General features: G+C 34.8%; 1 protein-coding gene across 14 annotated transcripts in view; it reads left to right on the top strand.

Moving 5' to 3' along the window:
* The window catches only part of DMD (dystrophin), a 2,398,628-nt gene that overhangs the window by 851,978 nt on the left and 1,530,630 nt on the right, over nt 1-16,020 (top strand). For all 14 annotated transcript variants that reach the window (XM_055081921.1, XM_055081920.1, XM_028482834.2 and 11 more), the window contains 2 exons: nt 12,368-12,469; nt 12,600-12,707. In XM_055081921.1, the coding sequence (XP_054937896.1) occupies nt 12,368-12,469; nt 12,600-12,707 (210 nt within the window). The remainder of the gene's footprint in view (nt 1-12,367; nt 12,470-12,599; nt 12,708-16,020) is intronic.

The raw sequence follows: 16,020 nt of genomic DNA, 5'->3' as shown, positions 1-16,020 counted from the left end.
AGGCCACAACAGAGGGAGGCCCGCATACCACAAAAAAAAAAAAAAAAAAAAGTGATTATTCAGAAAGGCTATAACGTCACCTCGTCTATCATGGCTTGCAAGTGGGATATGGAACTGAAAGTGTTTGTGGTACGTACGTTTGAGATAATTAGGGTAGAATAAAAAGGCTATGAAATGTTAAATCCTATAGAATTAAGAAATAAGGGTTATTTATGAAGAAGAATACGGATGAAAATATTTTTGATGTCTCCCTAGTTTCTAATTTTATATTTGGTGAATAAAAAGCATGTTTAAAATAAAAATAACTTTAAATGTGGTAGAAATAATTTCACTAAGCCAAGTGTCAACAACTGTTGCCCATGAAGCAGTAATTATAATTAGCACTTTTGTATGCTCATTATTTTCCAAGAATTGTATATAGTTTGTATGTAAAGCTATCTCTATTTCACAAGTGAAAAAGGCTATGCATAATGAAGCTAAATCCAAGTTCATGTAGTTTGCAAGTGGCAGAGCTGGGACTGGTACCCAGATCTGTGTGATACCTCAGCCTGGGTTTTGTCCTAATCTCTCAGTTTCATAGGAGAAAATTACTATGTGACGTTGAGAAGATTATTACAGGAGGAATATATATGCAAGTATGTTAGAATGATAACATTCTTTATGAATTTTAAGTGTTAATTCTCATATGATCTAAAGAGAATTCTGGCCCTTTTGGTCTGTGAAAAAAATCTAAACTTTATACTATGGCACAGTTTTTTTAATTGGAGTACTCTGAAAAGTACACAAATCATAATTATATCTTGAAGATGTCACAAAGGTCGCATACCCAATTGTTCCACAACCAGATAAAAAGGTATTATGTTACCAACAATCAAAAAGCCCACCAAGCGCTATAATAGTCATAAACTGGTCCCACCTCCTCAAAGGTAACCTCTAACCTGATTTATAATACCTCAGATTAATTTTGTTGTACTTTTAACTTGATGTAAATGGAATTGCATTATATATATATATATATATTTAGATATATATGTAACTGACTTTTTCCACTCAACATTATGTTTGTGAGATTCATCCATGTTGCATATAGCATTAGTTCATTAATTTTCTTTTTTAATGACTATACCACAGTTTAATTATGCAATCTACTGTTAAGAAAATGTGGATTGTTTCCAGTTTGGGACCATTACAAATAATTCTTCTTTGAAAATAATTGTACATATCTTTCGGTGAATATTTGTAGGCTTTTATATTGGATATACAGCCAGGATTGGAATCGCTGGATCATTGAGTATATGTATCTTTAGCTTTATAGGTATTACCAAAGAGTTTTCCAAAGTTGATGTATAAATTTATACTCTTATCAGTACTGAATAAAGGTACAAGTTGCTCTGCATCTTCTTCAGTACTTCAAATTGTCAGATTTTTAACTTGAGCCTTTCTGGTGGCTGTATAATGACATTTCTCGTTTTAACTTGCATGTACTGGTGGCTAATGAGGTGGAACACTTTCACTTGTTTACTGGTTATTTGAAAGATCTCTTTTTGGAAATGCCTATTTTTCTATTGAATTGTCTATATTTCTCTTAGTGATTTGCTGTAGTTATTTCAAAATATATATTCTGGATTGTAGTCCTTTGTTGGTTACCTGTATTACACATTTCCTTTTTTTTAAAAAATCTAAGTAACTTGCCTTTTTGCTCCTTAATGAATTACTACTTTAATAAACAGAAGTTTTAAATTCATTATACCCCACTTCAATATTGTCTGTTATGGTTAGTGTATTTTTGTTGTGAGTTTAAAAGTAACATTTCCTACTCTATGACCTAGAAGATATTCTCCTGGGTTGCCATATAGTTGCTTTATTGTTTGACCTTTCATATTACATTCCATCTCGTATTTATGGTGTGAGAAAGGGATGAATGTCCATTTTTCCTATTTGGATTCAATTGAAGTAGCATGATTTATTGCAAACAGTGTTCTGCAGTGTCACCTTTAGTCAAATGCCTATACATGCATGGCTCACTTTATGGATTCTAATAAGTTCTTTTTTTTAAAAGTCATTCAGCCTTCTTTTTTATATGTATAATTTATTTATGTATTCATTCATTCATTCATTCATTTATTTTTGGCAGTGTTGGGCCTTAGTTGTGGCATGCAGGATCTTTCGTTGCGGTGCAGGCTGTTCGTTGCGGGGTGCGGGCTTCTCTCTAGTTGTGGTGTGTGGGTTTTCTCTCTCTAGCTGTGGCGCATGGGCTCCAGAGCACGTGGTCTCTGTAGTTGTGGTGCACAGGCTTAGTTGCCCTGCAGCATGTGGGATCTTAGTTCCCTGACCAGGGACTGAACCTGCATCCCCTGCATTGGAAGGAAGATTCTTTACCAGTGGACCACCAGGGAAGTCCCTCTAATAAGTTCTGTTTGTACATTTGCCTATACTTATGTCAATGCCACATTGTCTTAATTGCTATAGATTTATAATGATTTTAATATCTGGTAGTATTGTAAAATAAAAATTGTACCAGCTGGTAAAACAGGCAAGAAAAAATTTATTCAAGACTATTGCAGTTATGGATCAAGACTGTTGCAACAGGGGAGAGAGAATGAACTCAGTTCCAGTGAACAAAATGTGGGAGAATTTGTAAATGCTGGGATGAGCTAGCATAAAAAGATTGGAGGACATTAAGAGGTTGGATGGTCAATGTGTTTATGCTATTTGTGTTTGCTAATTGTCCCTTATCAAAGTTACCACCGTGCCACCAGGGAAGTCCCTCGTAGAAGGTTTTTAAGCACTGGGGTGAGCTAGTAAAAAAGTACTAGAGGAAGTTAAGACAGGGGTTGGCCAATCTGATTAAGCCATCTGTGTTTGCTAATTGTCCCTTATCAAAGTTAGGCTCCTACCCTCCCACAGAGTCTGGAAGACAGGCCCTATCTTTCTTGATAATTACATTTCAAAGGGATGGCTAACAGGTCCTTGAGAAAGATATTCTTGGGTTGTAGACTAAAATTTACATCTCAAAGGGGCAGATTAAAAAATTTAACATCCTCTTTCCAAAGTAAGTGCTCTAAGCAAAGAGAGGTTGGGGCCTATAGTCTAAAGTTTAGGGAAGCTAAGGGGAGCACTAAGTCTATCTTGGCCCATGTAGGCCCTTCATATTTATTTTCTCCTTTTTAAAGGTTATGTTGCTATTTTTATTCATTTGCTTTCCAAATAAATTTTAGAACCAGCTTGTCACCACCCCCTCAAAAAAAAAACAAGAAAAAAACCACAACTGCTTTGGTTTTAATTGGATTTCACTGAATATATAGATCAATTTGTAGTAAATTAATATCTTTATTATATAAAGTATTTCAGTTCATGAATATGAAATAGTCTTCCATTCATCTAGGTCTTTATTTTCTCTGAATAATGTTTTTGTGGTTTTCACGATAGTGAGTCTTAGACTTTTTATGCGATTTATTACTAGGTTTTTGACAGTTTTGCTCTTGTTGTAAATGGTGTCTTTTAAAGTTTTTCATTTTTTATTTTTTGTTGCTGATATTGAGAAGTACACCTTGATTTTTATTCCTTGGCCTTGTATCCAGAGATCATGCTTAGTTTGCTTACTAAGTTGAGTAGTTTATCTGTAGTATCACTCAGATGTACATATCCAGGTGGTTTGTGATTAATGTCAGTTTTATTTCTCCCTTTCCAATCATTCATTTTATTAAATTTTCTTTTAACTTTTGTGCTGCATACTCTAGTACAGTGAGATTATTGTTGATATCTGTTTCTCATTTTAGCTCTCGGAGGTGAGGCTTTTAGTAAATCACCTGTAAAGTATGATATTTCCTGTAGGCTTGTTGTAGATGCTTTTTATTCCTAGTGTTCTATGAGGTTTTGTTATTACTGGGTGCTCAATTTTATCAAACTTTTTTTTTCGGGATAACTTGAGTCAATCATATTAGCTTTCTCCCTTATTCTGTTAATATGTAAAATCACATTGCTTCATTTTCTAATGTTAAAATAGCCTTGCATTTCTGAGATAAACCAAACATGGATGATATGTATAACCCTTTTAATTTATTGCTAGATTTTTTTTGCTACGATTTGTTAACATTTGATTTAGAGTTTTTCCATTGTGTCCATGAAAGAGATTGGCCTATTTTCCATTCTTATGATATGCTTGCTGGGTTTAAGTACCTGATTATGCAGGCTTGGAAACTTGCCATTCATGCCTGGAATATTTTTTATGGGAGAAGTTTTAAATGAGAATTTAATATATTCAATAGACATAAGACTCTCTATTTTTGATTTCCATTTGTAAAAATATTTTACCTCCATTTTCCAGATTTTCCCTTTTTGTCAGTTTGAGTAGTTTTTGTCTTTCTAGGAATTTGTCTACTGAGGACACGGGGAGGGGGAAGGGTAAGTTGGGACAAAGTGAGAGAGTGGCATGGACATATATACACTACCAAATGTAAAATTGATAGCTAGTGGGAAGCAGCCTCATAGCACAGGGAGATCAGCTCAGTGATTTGTGACCACCTGGAGGGGTGGGATAGGGAGGGTGGGAGGGAGGGAGATGCAAGAGGGAAGAGATATGGGGATATATGTATATGTATAGCTGATTCACTTTGTTATAAAGCAGAAACTAACACACCATTGTAAAGCAATTATACTCCAATAAAGATGTTAAAAAGTGGTAAATAAAATAACAAATATATTCATATTCAGTCCACATTGTATTTAATAATATATTTATTATTGAAATTTTGGAAATGTGATATAAAACTATGAATTTCTAGCCTCTTTGGGAAAAGCAAGTGATTCGATGATCCTAGGTCTGTTTTCCTGCGTATTAACCTCAGTAGGAATTGAATAGTTCTGCCCACTTTGCCATGAGCTGTCCATTTAGCTACAATCCCCATCACTTTCCCATCCTCTTACACCTAGATTATTTTGTGCATTTTATTATGTATACACATTGGAATGTGTGATTTCTTATAGATGGAATATTTCAATGCCAAGAGTTAAAATGGAACATAGAAGGACATGTTTTCCACTTACTTGGTTATAAACAAGGCACGTAATAGAAAACGCTCCTGGTTTAAAAATGCAAAAGTAAAAGATTTTCAACTGTTGTACAAAACATAAGCCTTATTAGACTATAGGTAAAATACAAAAACCTAGTAAAGTTAATATGCTGAAATGTTTCAGTGTATTCTGTATTAAAAGTCTTTGATGCTGTAGATTTATCACATCTGGAAACAAAAGGTGATTTTCCAGGAACTGAGTTCTAAATCCTTACCATTTACAAGCACATCAATAATTCATCACAGTTTTCAGAACAATTTCATATTTGTTGACCTGACCCTAGCAGTGACCTGGCTAGGAGGGTATGAAGCAGGTACTGTTATATCCATGTCACTAGTGGCACAGCTAAACCATGTCAAGATTAAGAGTTGGCTGACAGATATTACCAAGTTGGGCAACAGTTGAGCTGGGACAAGAATTCAGGCTGTCTGTACTTTAAACCTAGTGGCGTGTAGCGGGTTAGTAGATTCAGAGATTCTGCTATATAGCTAATGCCCATTTTAAGTATTAAAAGATTTAGAATTTGAAGTAGAGGGTACAGGAATTCACATGTGACTCTCATCTCCTATGGGTCTTTAAATTCACCACAAATAGCCATGCCATTACCATAAAATACTGGTAGACAGGTATTTAATGAAGAAGAAAGGGAAATAAAGGGGGGTTTTAAGACACTACTTGGGAGAAAAGCCCTGTATTGATAACTACAGTGGTGGTATTCAGCTTTGAGACATTCATATACTATGTGAAATGCATGTATTACTACATGAGACATTAAGCACAAGGGTAAGGGGGGGCCCTCCTCAAGAAGTTCATAGACTTGGAGGCATAAAACAATAAGGAACAGTAAAACTTCAAGCTACCGAGGAATGCCTGGGAATGTGATGAATGCTGGAAAGAACACTGTCAGGCTTGGAATGCTCCTTAGGACTCCTGCTCTTTATTTTCTGGTATCCCAATTGAATACACTGGTGGGAGCTGGAGAGTATAGAGCTTATTAAGCTGCCACAGAACATTAAATAATAGCCTGCAAATAATAACAGCAACAACAACAATAGGGCCTTTCCAGATTTATTCATTAGCACTTTATAAACTCATAAAAATAAATAATATATGGAACTGATTCTCATAGCACAGAAGAAGATGCTTCTTCAAGTTAAAAATCTCACTACGTTTTTAGCATGATCACTAGGCAGAATTTCATGAAGGAATCAGACAGTCATATTTACCTTTTAAAAATAAGTCCTTGCAAAGAGCACATGTTATTTATCTAGAAGTGTAAGTATTTTTGATTTTTAAAACACATTTTAAACAAATATGCAGTTAAAATGTCAAAAATGTTTTTAGATCAAATTGTAACAGGAGGCTTCAAATCTTTGTCAAGGAGGTTAGATAAAATATTTAGTTAAATCTAGTGAAACTCCTGCTAAAATTAAATATGAAGACTCAAAAAGGATTCAGCATCTGTATATCTCACCGTATGTTTTGTAGCACAAATCACAAGGCATATATATATGTATGTGTATATATATATATATATATATATATATATATATATATATATATATAATGTTGAATGCTCTATTGAGTGAATGGCATTGTGAAAGAGCACGGACTTGTAGCCAGACAGATCTGAGGTCAAATCCCAGATACTCAATCCTTTGTCCTCTCTGGCCTTAGATAAGTTACTTAACCCATCTGAGTGTCAGTTTCCTCATCTGTAAACTGCACCATTAGAAGTGACAGGAGTTCCTTGAATTCAGTCAGGAGTTATTACAGGATCATTTAAACAGAAGTAAAAATGATATTTTCAGAGAAACCTCCAATAAGTGTTTCTTAATACATTACAAGATGTTTTTCCACCCTGGACCATACGTTAGACAGTGAAGCTTTAAGACACGCAATTTTATAGTATACTGCTTCAGTTAGCAGTTTGTAAAAAACATGTAAAAACATGTTTAGCCAAATCATAGACTTGGCTAAACATTAGTCAGTAATACTCTGCCCCATTTCTAGCCTCATAATGGGTGCGTTATTTCTTTCAACACGTTATTTGATGTTATTTCCATTTCACCGTCAGTAAGATGAAGTTGCTAATTCTTTTTAACTGTATAGTTGTTTATAAAGTAAGAAAGAAAGAGCAAGAAATAAATTATTTTTCAGATGGCTCATTACACATAAAATTCATTTAGCTGAGGAGTACATTTCAGGATCTGAAACTACAATAAAAGGAGATGGGTTGCTTGCTGCCTGCTGCCTCCCTCTCTTATAAATCTCAGTTGCTGCTGCATTGTGTGGTCCATGGCACATAATTGTTTCTTCCTTAGTGGACATACTCTTGGGGACACTTTGTCTCTTAATGCCAATCTTGCTGGGTGCAGTTTAGCTTTCACTTTCTATCACTGACTTCAATAAATTCAAGGGTCAAGGTACTTAAGTTTTACCTCTCAGGCTTGTCAAATTTTCCTTACTTGCTTTTATCCAAATGTTCTTTTGATAGCCATTTTTCACTTTTGCTTTGAAAAACCAACTCAACCAAACAAATGAATTCAGATGAGAAATGTCCTTGGCATGTATAACAATATGAGATGTGAATTAAATGGGAGGGAAAAATCCTCCCCATTGCAGATGTGAGCCTAGATGATAATGGAGTTGTGATTTAGTCCATGAAAATGTGTTAGAGTAAGTGAACTGACCTTTCGCTTCTCTTACTGCTGAGACAAAATGAGGACATAAATACAAATTAATTTCTTCTTATCACTTCATGAGACATTATAATTCATTTTTCATTTATGTGCATAATGCTTACCTAGCTTACAAAAATATGCATTATTCCAAAAAGCTCAAGGGATTCATATACTTAAATGGAAACTCAGAGAAAGACTGATGTTTTTTCTCTAGAGAAGAGATTTCTAATCCTAATATAGTGATTTAAAAAAAGTTTTTTAGCTTCCTGTCAATTCCCTTTGATCCAATCTCTTGTACTTGTCTAACAGTGTGGTTACATCCATTCAGGCAGTGATAGGAACTAGCATCTCTGAGTGATCATAAAAGCTGACTGATAATCCAACAATTGCTTAGCTCCATCCTTTGTAATTCAGATTAAGGTCAGCATTTCTAAGCAATAAACAGGTAAATCTATAAATTCAAGCACTGTGTACATCTGTTTATATTTGTGCATATGGCATTGCAAAAATCTACCTGTGGGCAGACATGTACAGCATACGAGCAAGCAATTTCTAATTCGGTTATCTAATTTCACTGAGACCAGTAAAAAGAACCATGCCTACATTGTAACAGAAGAGACTTAGATTCAGTTCATTGAGATTGTTCTGAGAGTAAGATAGGTTTAGGCAGTAGAATGTGTTACTGAAGGATATGTATGCTCTCTTGTGTTGGAAATGTTTAAAAAAGAATATACTGGAATTCTAAAGGTCTATCTGTAATGATTTAATAAGTACTTTTCTAGAGTGAGTAAAATAGTTCACCTTGGTGGTTCATATAAATACTATGGTTCGATATAAATACTATGATCAAGCAAAATGTAAATAACCACCGACACTTGTATAACTCAGTTCAAATTAAAACTGCTTTTCAATACATGATCTTGTATAATATTTGAAGCAATTCTTTAAGTGGTTGGTATGATTATTTGCTTTGAGAGACATTAAATTATCTAGCCATAAATTTCTTGAAAAAGTCACTTGATTTCATTGAGCAGGGAGAGATAAAGAATTGCTGGTATTATTACAAGAAGTTATGGATCTACAATGTTTTTGTAATTTGAAAAGACATATACACGTTGGTAATCCAAGCAATTGATTGACCTAAGACTTGAATCCAAGTGGTTTGGCTCTAGATATTTTTATCTTCCCCACATAAGATACAAGATCACAAAGTGATAGCATATTTGTATTTGAGAAGTTGTCACAATACATTATTAAAACTCTGCTCCATTTGAACAATTTAAATTCATTTTACTCTAGTAATTGAAATGTATTCTCTAGAATTTTCCCACTGTAATATGTACATCTTTACCTGTAACACCTTTAGTTTTGTGAGACATTTTGCAGTGCCATGGAATCAGCCTCTCTTAAATTTGTCTTATGTAGTTTATTAGCTGTGCCATGACAGAATGCCAGAGATTGGGTGCCCTAAACAACACAAATATATTTTCTCACAGTTCTGGAGTCTAGAAGTCCAAGATCAAAGTATTGGCAGGTTTGGTTTCTTGAGGCCTCTCTCCTTGGCTTGCAGATGGCGGCCTTCTCATTGTCCACACATGGTCTCTCCTCTGTGCTAACACATCCCTAGTGTCTTTCTGTGTATCCAGATTTCCTCTTCTTATAAGGACATTTGTCAGATTGAATTAGAGCCCACCCTAACAGCCTCATTTTAACTTAAAAGCCCTATTTAAAGGCCCTGGCTATCAAGGTCCTGTCTTCTAATACAGTCACATGCTGGGGTAGAGGGCAATAGGGCTTTAACATGTGAATTTTAGGCAGACACAATTCAGTCCATAACATCTTTATTCTGTTAATTTTGGGCACATAGTTTATGTTCAATGAATATTTGTTGCTTAAATTCTTGATTGGTGAATGAATGAATTGGAGCTTATCATTAACTATTAGTTAAATTAAATATTGACTGAATTATAAATCTGCTTCAGTGAATTATCAGTTATCTATTATGATTATTTGAATACAAAGGTCACTTTTAATACTAATCTTTTTTTCTTCCTTTTTTATTGAAGTATAGTTGATGTATAATACTATGTAAGTTACAGTTGTACAGTATAGTGATTCACAGTTTTAAAGGTTATACTCCATTTATATTTATTATAAAGTACTGGCTATATTCCCTGTTTTGTACAATATATCCTTGTAGCTTATTTTATACCTAATAGTTTGTACCTCTTAATCCCCTACCCCTATAATGCCCCTCCCCTCTCCCCACTGGTAAACACTAGTTTGTTCTCTATATCTATGAGTCTGCATCTTTTTTGTTATATTCACTAGTTTTATGTATTTTTTAGAGTACACATATAAGTGATATCATACAGTATTTGTCTTTCTCTGACTTATTTCATTTAGCATAATGCCCTCCAAGCCCATCCATGTTGTTGCAAATGGCAGAATTTCATTATCTGTTCATCTGTTGATGGAAATAATATTCTTAAAATAGTTGTTTTGACTAGGTTGACTCTGTACCTAAAATAATATTTATTATTGTTTTTTATAACTCATTCATATAGTGAAAAAAACTGTAGTATATAGTGTATCACAATATATTTTGGAGTTTCTATAAATTTAATCTTAAGCAATCTAGTATAGAGGTCTTTATGTGGATTTGTTTTATATGATGTCCTACTAAAATGAATAAATTATAATCATCCATCTATGAGATTACAAACCTAAGATGCTACTTCAGTGGACGCTACCTTTGTGTGTCTTGTAGCACTAGAGAGAAGATGTTATACCTATGTGGATGCCTTAGTTGATTTTCTTTCATTTATGAAGGTGGTGCTACCTACAGTTTGAGTTTATCTCTTACCCCCTTGACACCCATCTCCCCTGAGGTTGGAGCCCTGCAATAAACATCCCACAATTTAACCTTTTATATCTGCATCATAAAATCAGGCAGATGGTGTAATTTATGGCTAAGGAGTGAGATTTTCTCTCTTTGAAGCTAGTTTTTTCACAACTAATCCATTAACAGGTATGTTACATGCCATTTTATCTGATTCATCCTGACATGGTAACTAGGAAGTTCACTAAAAGAACTTCTAATATGTTTTAGGAAAAAACCCCCAAATGTTTGATTGTAATAATTAAATGGCTAATACTGAATTCATTGAGTTACATTAGCCCATTCCCTGTGGGTATCTTGCATCACTATTCCAGTGCTATGGCTTCTGCCATAACTAGCGTAATTCAAAAGGAATAGAGTAGAGAATGAAACTATAAAAAATACAAAAATCAGTTACATTATGCTGAAAGCAATAACATTTTTATTGACATTTCTGAAGAAAAATTGAAAACCCACCTGTGACTGAGCTGCATATGAGTCCATGATCCTTTTAATATTGTAGTAAAATGTTTATTGCCTACTCCTTACCCATGTATGAGACTCCCTTTTTGAAAAGATGGTAGATTAAACACATTTTTAAAAAAAAAATTAGGTCTCTGAATTAATTAAGAATAGATGGATTTTGCCGTGATGCTTATTACACATGTATTATTTGAATCATATATCAAAATTTTCTAGGTGGATCAATCCAAACATGTAGCATCAAGTAAGGTAGAAATTATGATCAGGCTTATCGTAGATACTTGAGTATATTTGTAAAAAAAATATGAGTTACAAACATTTTTCTAGCTCTAATTCTATATAAAATAAGACATCCATATTTTGAGATACTTCTAGGTCTAGAGATCCAATATCTTTGGGAAAATACTTCTATTATTTATGAGAAAGTCAAAAAAGTTGAAATTTTTGGCTCTGAAGTACATCCTGATGGAGTTGAAATTAATGATATATTTCTTTTCTTAAAACACTGCCCTTTACACAGAAATCACCACAACATATTTTTTCCATCTAAAACCCATTGGTGCTTGGTTTATATTACATATTAAAACAGTGTGTCGTATAGATATTAGTGACATGCTAAAGATAGGGTAACTATTACTCAGGAAATATTACAGTTTTCTCACTAGAATAGTTTAGAGAAATAGTGAATTTAAATACTTTGTAATAATAATCCCGTTAACTTTAAAAATTCACATGTGGATATGATGTTAAGTCACTACTAATTTTCTTCTACAATTAGGACATTAAGCAATTCAAATTATACAAGATTGCTTCAAATGAGAGTCTTTTTTTGGCATCTTACTTAGTAGTCAGACTTTTATTCTTTAGGATGTACTTTCAGACCTAAGAGAGATACACATTTTACATATTATCAATGAAAAATCCTCTTTAATTCTACATTTATATTTTTGCTTACATTTACTGTGGAGATGTTTCAAATAGTGGTGTAATATCTGCCTCAGAATTCTTGTAAGTATCTTTGCTTTTCAATGTAAGGTGAAAGAAAGAGTGAACTAATCTAACGACAAATGAAAGGCACAATGCTTATCTAATTATAAGCAGAAGCTGGCAGGGTGTTCTTTACAACTCCTGGTAAAATAGGAGGCTCAAAGTTAGATACTTTTATAAATCATTCATGCCATTTTTAATAAAATTCAGTTAACAGTTAATTGTTTGCTGATGTTGTGGTGGATTTTCTCTTCCCCAGGTACTGGGAGATCGGTGGGCAAACATCTGTAGGTGGACAGAAGATCGCTGGGTTCTTTTACAAGACATTCTTCTAAAATGGCAACGTTTTACTGAAGAACAGGTGACTCATGTGGGGGATATTATATCAGTGAAAGACATGGAGAGATATTAAATGGATAAATGAAAAAATATAATGATGTACTTTAATAATTATTTTTTTTTCTCTTTTGGAATTATTTGATTTCTTTCAGTGCCTTTTTAGTGCATGGCTTTCAGAAAAAGAAGATGCAGTGAACAAGATTCACACAACTGGCTTTAAGGAGCAAAGTGAAATGTTATCAAGTCTTCAAAAACTGGCTGTATGTACTTTTTAGCTTTCAATAGTCTTTAAAACAACCCAATAGCTTATTACTAACATCATTATTTGGTCTTTCTATTCTTTCAAATCTTAAATGAAATATTCATTGTTCTTCCTTAGGTCAGTCTATTCAATTATACCATATTGTTACTTTTCTTAATTAAAATAGGGAAAGGTATAATGTTGTAGTGAGCTGGGGCTGCTGTCCTCACATAGTGGAAAGAGAAACTCTAGTGTCTCTGTCTCTTCTTATAAGGCCATGAATCCCAGCATGGGAGCTTCACCATCATAACCTCATCTAAACCTAATTACCTCCTGAAGGAAGGCCCAATGTCCTAATACCATGGGGGGTAGGATTTCAACATATAAATTCTGTGGGGACACAATCATTTAGTCCATATCATTACACCCCTGGACTCCCAAAATTCATGTCTTTTTCACACGCAAAATACATTCATTCCGTACGAATAGCCCCAAAAGTCTTAACTGGTTCCAACATCATCTCTACAGTGTACGGTGTAAAGTCCAAAGTCTCATCGTCACCTAAATCAGATATGAATAAGACTCCAGGTGTAATTCATCCTGAGGCCGAGTTGTCCAACAGTGAACCTGTGAAACCAGACTAGTTATGTGCTTCCAAAATACAGTGGTGTGACAGGTATAGGATAGGCATTCCCATTCTAAAAGGGAGAAATAGGAAAGAAGGAAGGGGTGACGGTCCCCAAATAAGTCTAAAGCATAGTAAGAACAATTCCATTAGATCTTAAGGTATGAGAATAACCTGCTTTAGAATGATGCTCTGCGCTGCAGGACCACTGGAGTGGCAACATCACCCCCAGGATTCCACAAGGTGGCCTTGCCTCCAGCTTCACAGGGCACTTCCTGCCCCCATGGCTCTCTGCAGCAGCCCCACCTACAGGACTTCCTGTGGTGGCTGCTCCTGAGGCACTGGGTGGGGGCATCCCAAACTTGAGAGGTGGCCCCACCCTTTGAAGCCCAGGAGGAACTAGCCCGGCCTCCTGGGCCTGTAGTGGGGGTGGCAGCTCTGATGATCTCTGAATCACCTATATCATTCTTCCCTCTTCTTGAGGAATAGCACATGTTCACAGCCTTCCTTCAATCCATCCAGTTTTCTTTGTTTCCATTAGTCCCAGCTGGCAGTTTCTGTTGGTATAATCCCATCTGTATCCTGGGCTTCTGATGAGATGGCTGATTAGGTCTCTGGTTCACACCCACACTAATCTCCTTATCAAATGGTGAATCAACCACACCCTTACTGTTCTCTTCTGAACTGTGCTTTCTCATTTTTTGTAATATGCATAGGCTGAGAATTTTCGAAATCCACGAGTTCTGGTTCCTTTTTGCTTAACAGTTCCTTCTTCAATCACTTTCTCTCTTCTTGCATTTTACCATAAGCATTCAGGAGAAACCATGCTGTTCCTTCCACACTTGGCTTAGATATCTAAAGACATCAAATTTCTTAGGTAAATATCCAATTTCATCACTCACAAGTTCTACCTTCCACAAAATACTAGAACATTAACACAGTTCAGTCAAGTTCTTTGAAACTTTATAACAAGGATCGTCTCCTTTGTCCGATATGTTCCTTATTTCCATCTGAGACTTCATCAGAATGGCCTTTACCATCCATATTTATACCAACATTCTGTTCATGATTATTTATGTATTCTCTAAAAAGATGGAAACTTTCTTTCCAGCTCTTCTCTTTTCTGAGTCCTCACCAGAATTACCCTTTAGAGTATCTTCATGGCAATCTTGGCTTTTTCTAACATGCACCTCAAAACTTTTCCAGCCTCTACCCATTAACCAGTCCAAAGCTGTTTCTGCATTTTCAGGTATTTGTTACAGGAGCGCACCAGTTCTTGGTCCCAGTTCCTGTCCTAGTCTGCTTGGGCTGCTATAACAAAATGCCACAGACTGGTGGCTTAACAGTAGATACTTATTTCTTACAGCGCTGAAAGCTGGGAAGCACAAGATCAAGGTGCTGGAAGATTTGATTCTTGGTGAGGGCCCTCTTCCTGGCTTCCAGACAGCACCTTCTTGCTGTATCCTCACATAGCGAAATAGAGGAAGCTCTGGTGTCGCTTCCTCTTTTTATATGGGCACTAATCCTAGCATGGGGGCCTTACTCTCATGACCTCATCTAAGCCTAATTATCTCCCAAAAGCTCCACCTCCTGATATCATGTTGGGAGGTTAGGCCTTCAAAATACGAATTTTGGAGGGATAGAAACATTAATTTCATAATATATGGATAAAGTTTCAACTTTGTTTTTTGAAACAGAATTGTACTCTTGAAAAAGCATAGCATACCTGGAATAAGATTTCATTAAAAATTAAAAGGTAGCACTAAGAAGCACCTGTGAATGTTCCATAAAGTTCTGAACAGTATAATTCTAAAGTAAACTTAAGTTTAATAAGTCTAATGAGTCTAAAGTAAGCTTAAGTAGATTCTCTGAGAAATATAAAGAGAAGCACAAGAGATGATTATGCTCACATAGAAGGGGCTTATACCCTAGTTTGGAAAACAAGAAAAACGTTAAAGCAAACCAAATGGCATTGATTATAGTGCCTGTGTTGTGTGTTTTGAGGAATTAATGAACTTTGGCAATAAGAAGACAGCAGGCTTCACTGAGACATTTCAGTGTGAGTTGAACCTTATGGGATTAAAAAAGATCTCCAAAGCTTCTCTTCCACTGTGAATTTTGTTATTTTCCAGTAAGGGAGAGGAAAATCTAATATTAAGAGCTTGATTTTTCAAATAAAATATTGCATAATTTCTTTCTGATTTTTTATCAATTCTAGTAAATGCTAACTTGATGTTAACTCTAATATAAAACAAAGGTCTACTGTAAATAATATTTCATAACATGACCTAAATTAATCTGTTTATGTCTGTATTGATATGATGTATTATACATCATAATAATTAAATCATTTATTAAAAGCTAATCTTAAATACATCTCCCCAGTTAAATTCATACCATTTTAGCAAATATTTATTTGTATCATGCATTTTTTGCTCCAGAGTTACTAATTTTCTATAGGTTTTTTTTCCCTAAAAACAATGGATTTTATTTTATTATTATTTTTTTATTTTTTTAACATCTTTGTTGGAGTATAATTGCTTTACAATGGTGTGTTAGTTTCTGCTTTATAAAAAAGTGAATCAGTTATACATATACATATGTCCCCATATATCTTGCCTCTTGCATCTCCCTCCCTCCCACCCTCCCTATCCCACCTGTCTAGGTGGTCACAAAGCACCGAGCTGATCTGCCTGTGCTATGCGGC

The sequence above is a fragment of the Physeter macrocephalus genome, chromosome 21 (genome assembly GCF_002837175.3).
Source record: "Physeter macrocephalus isolate SW-GA chromosome 21, ASM283717v5, whole genome shotgun sequence".
NCBI lineage: Eukaryota > Metazoa > Chordata > Mammalia > Artiodactyla > Physeteridae > Physeter > Physeter macrocephalus.
The sequence above is the reverse complement of the archived record's forward strand: the minus strand, read 5'-3'. Positions and strand labels throughout refer to the sequence as shown.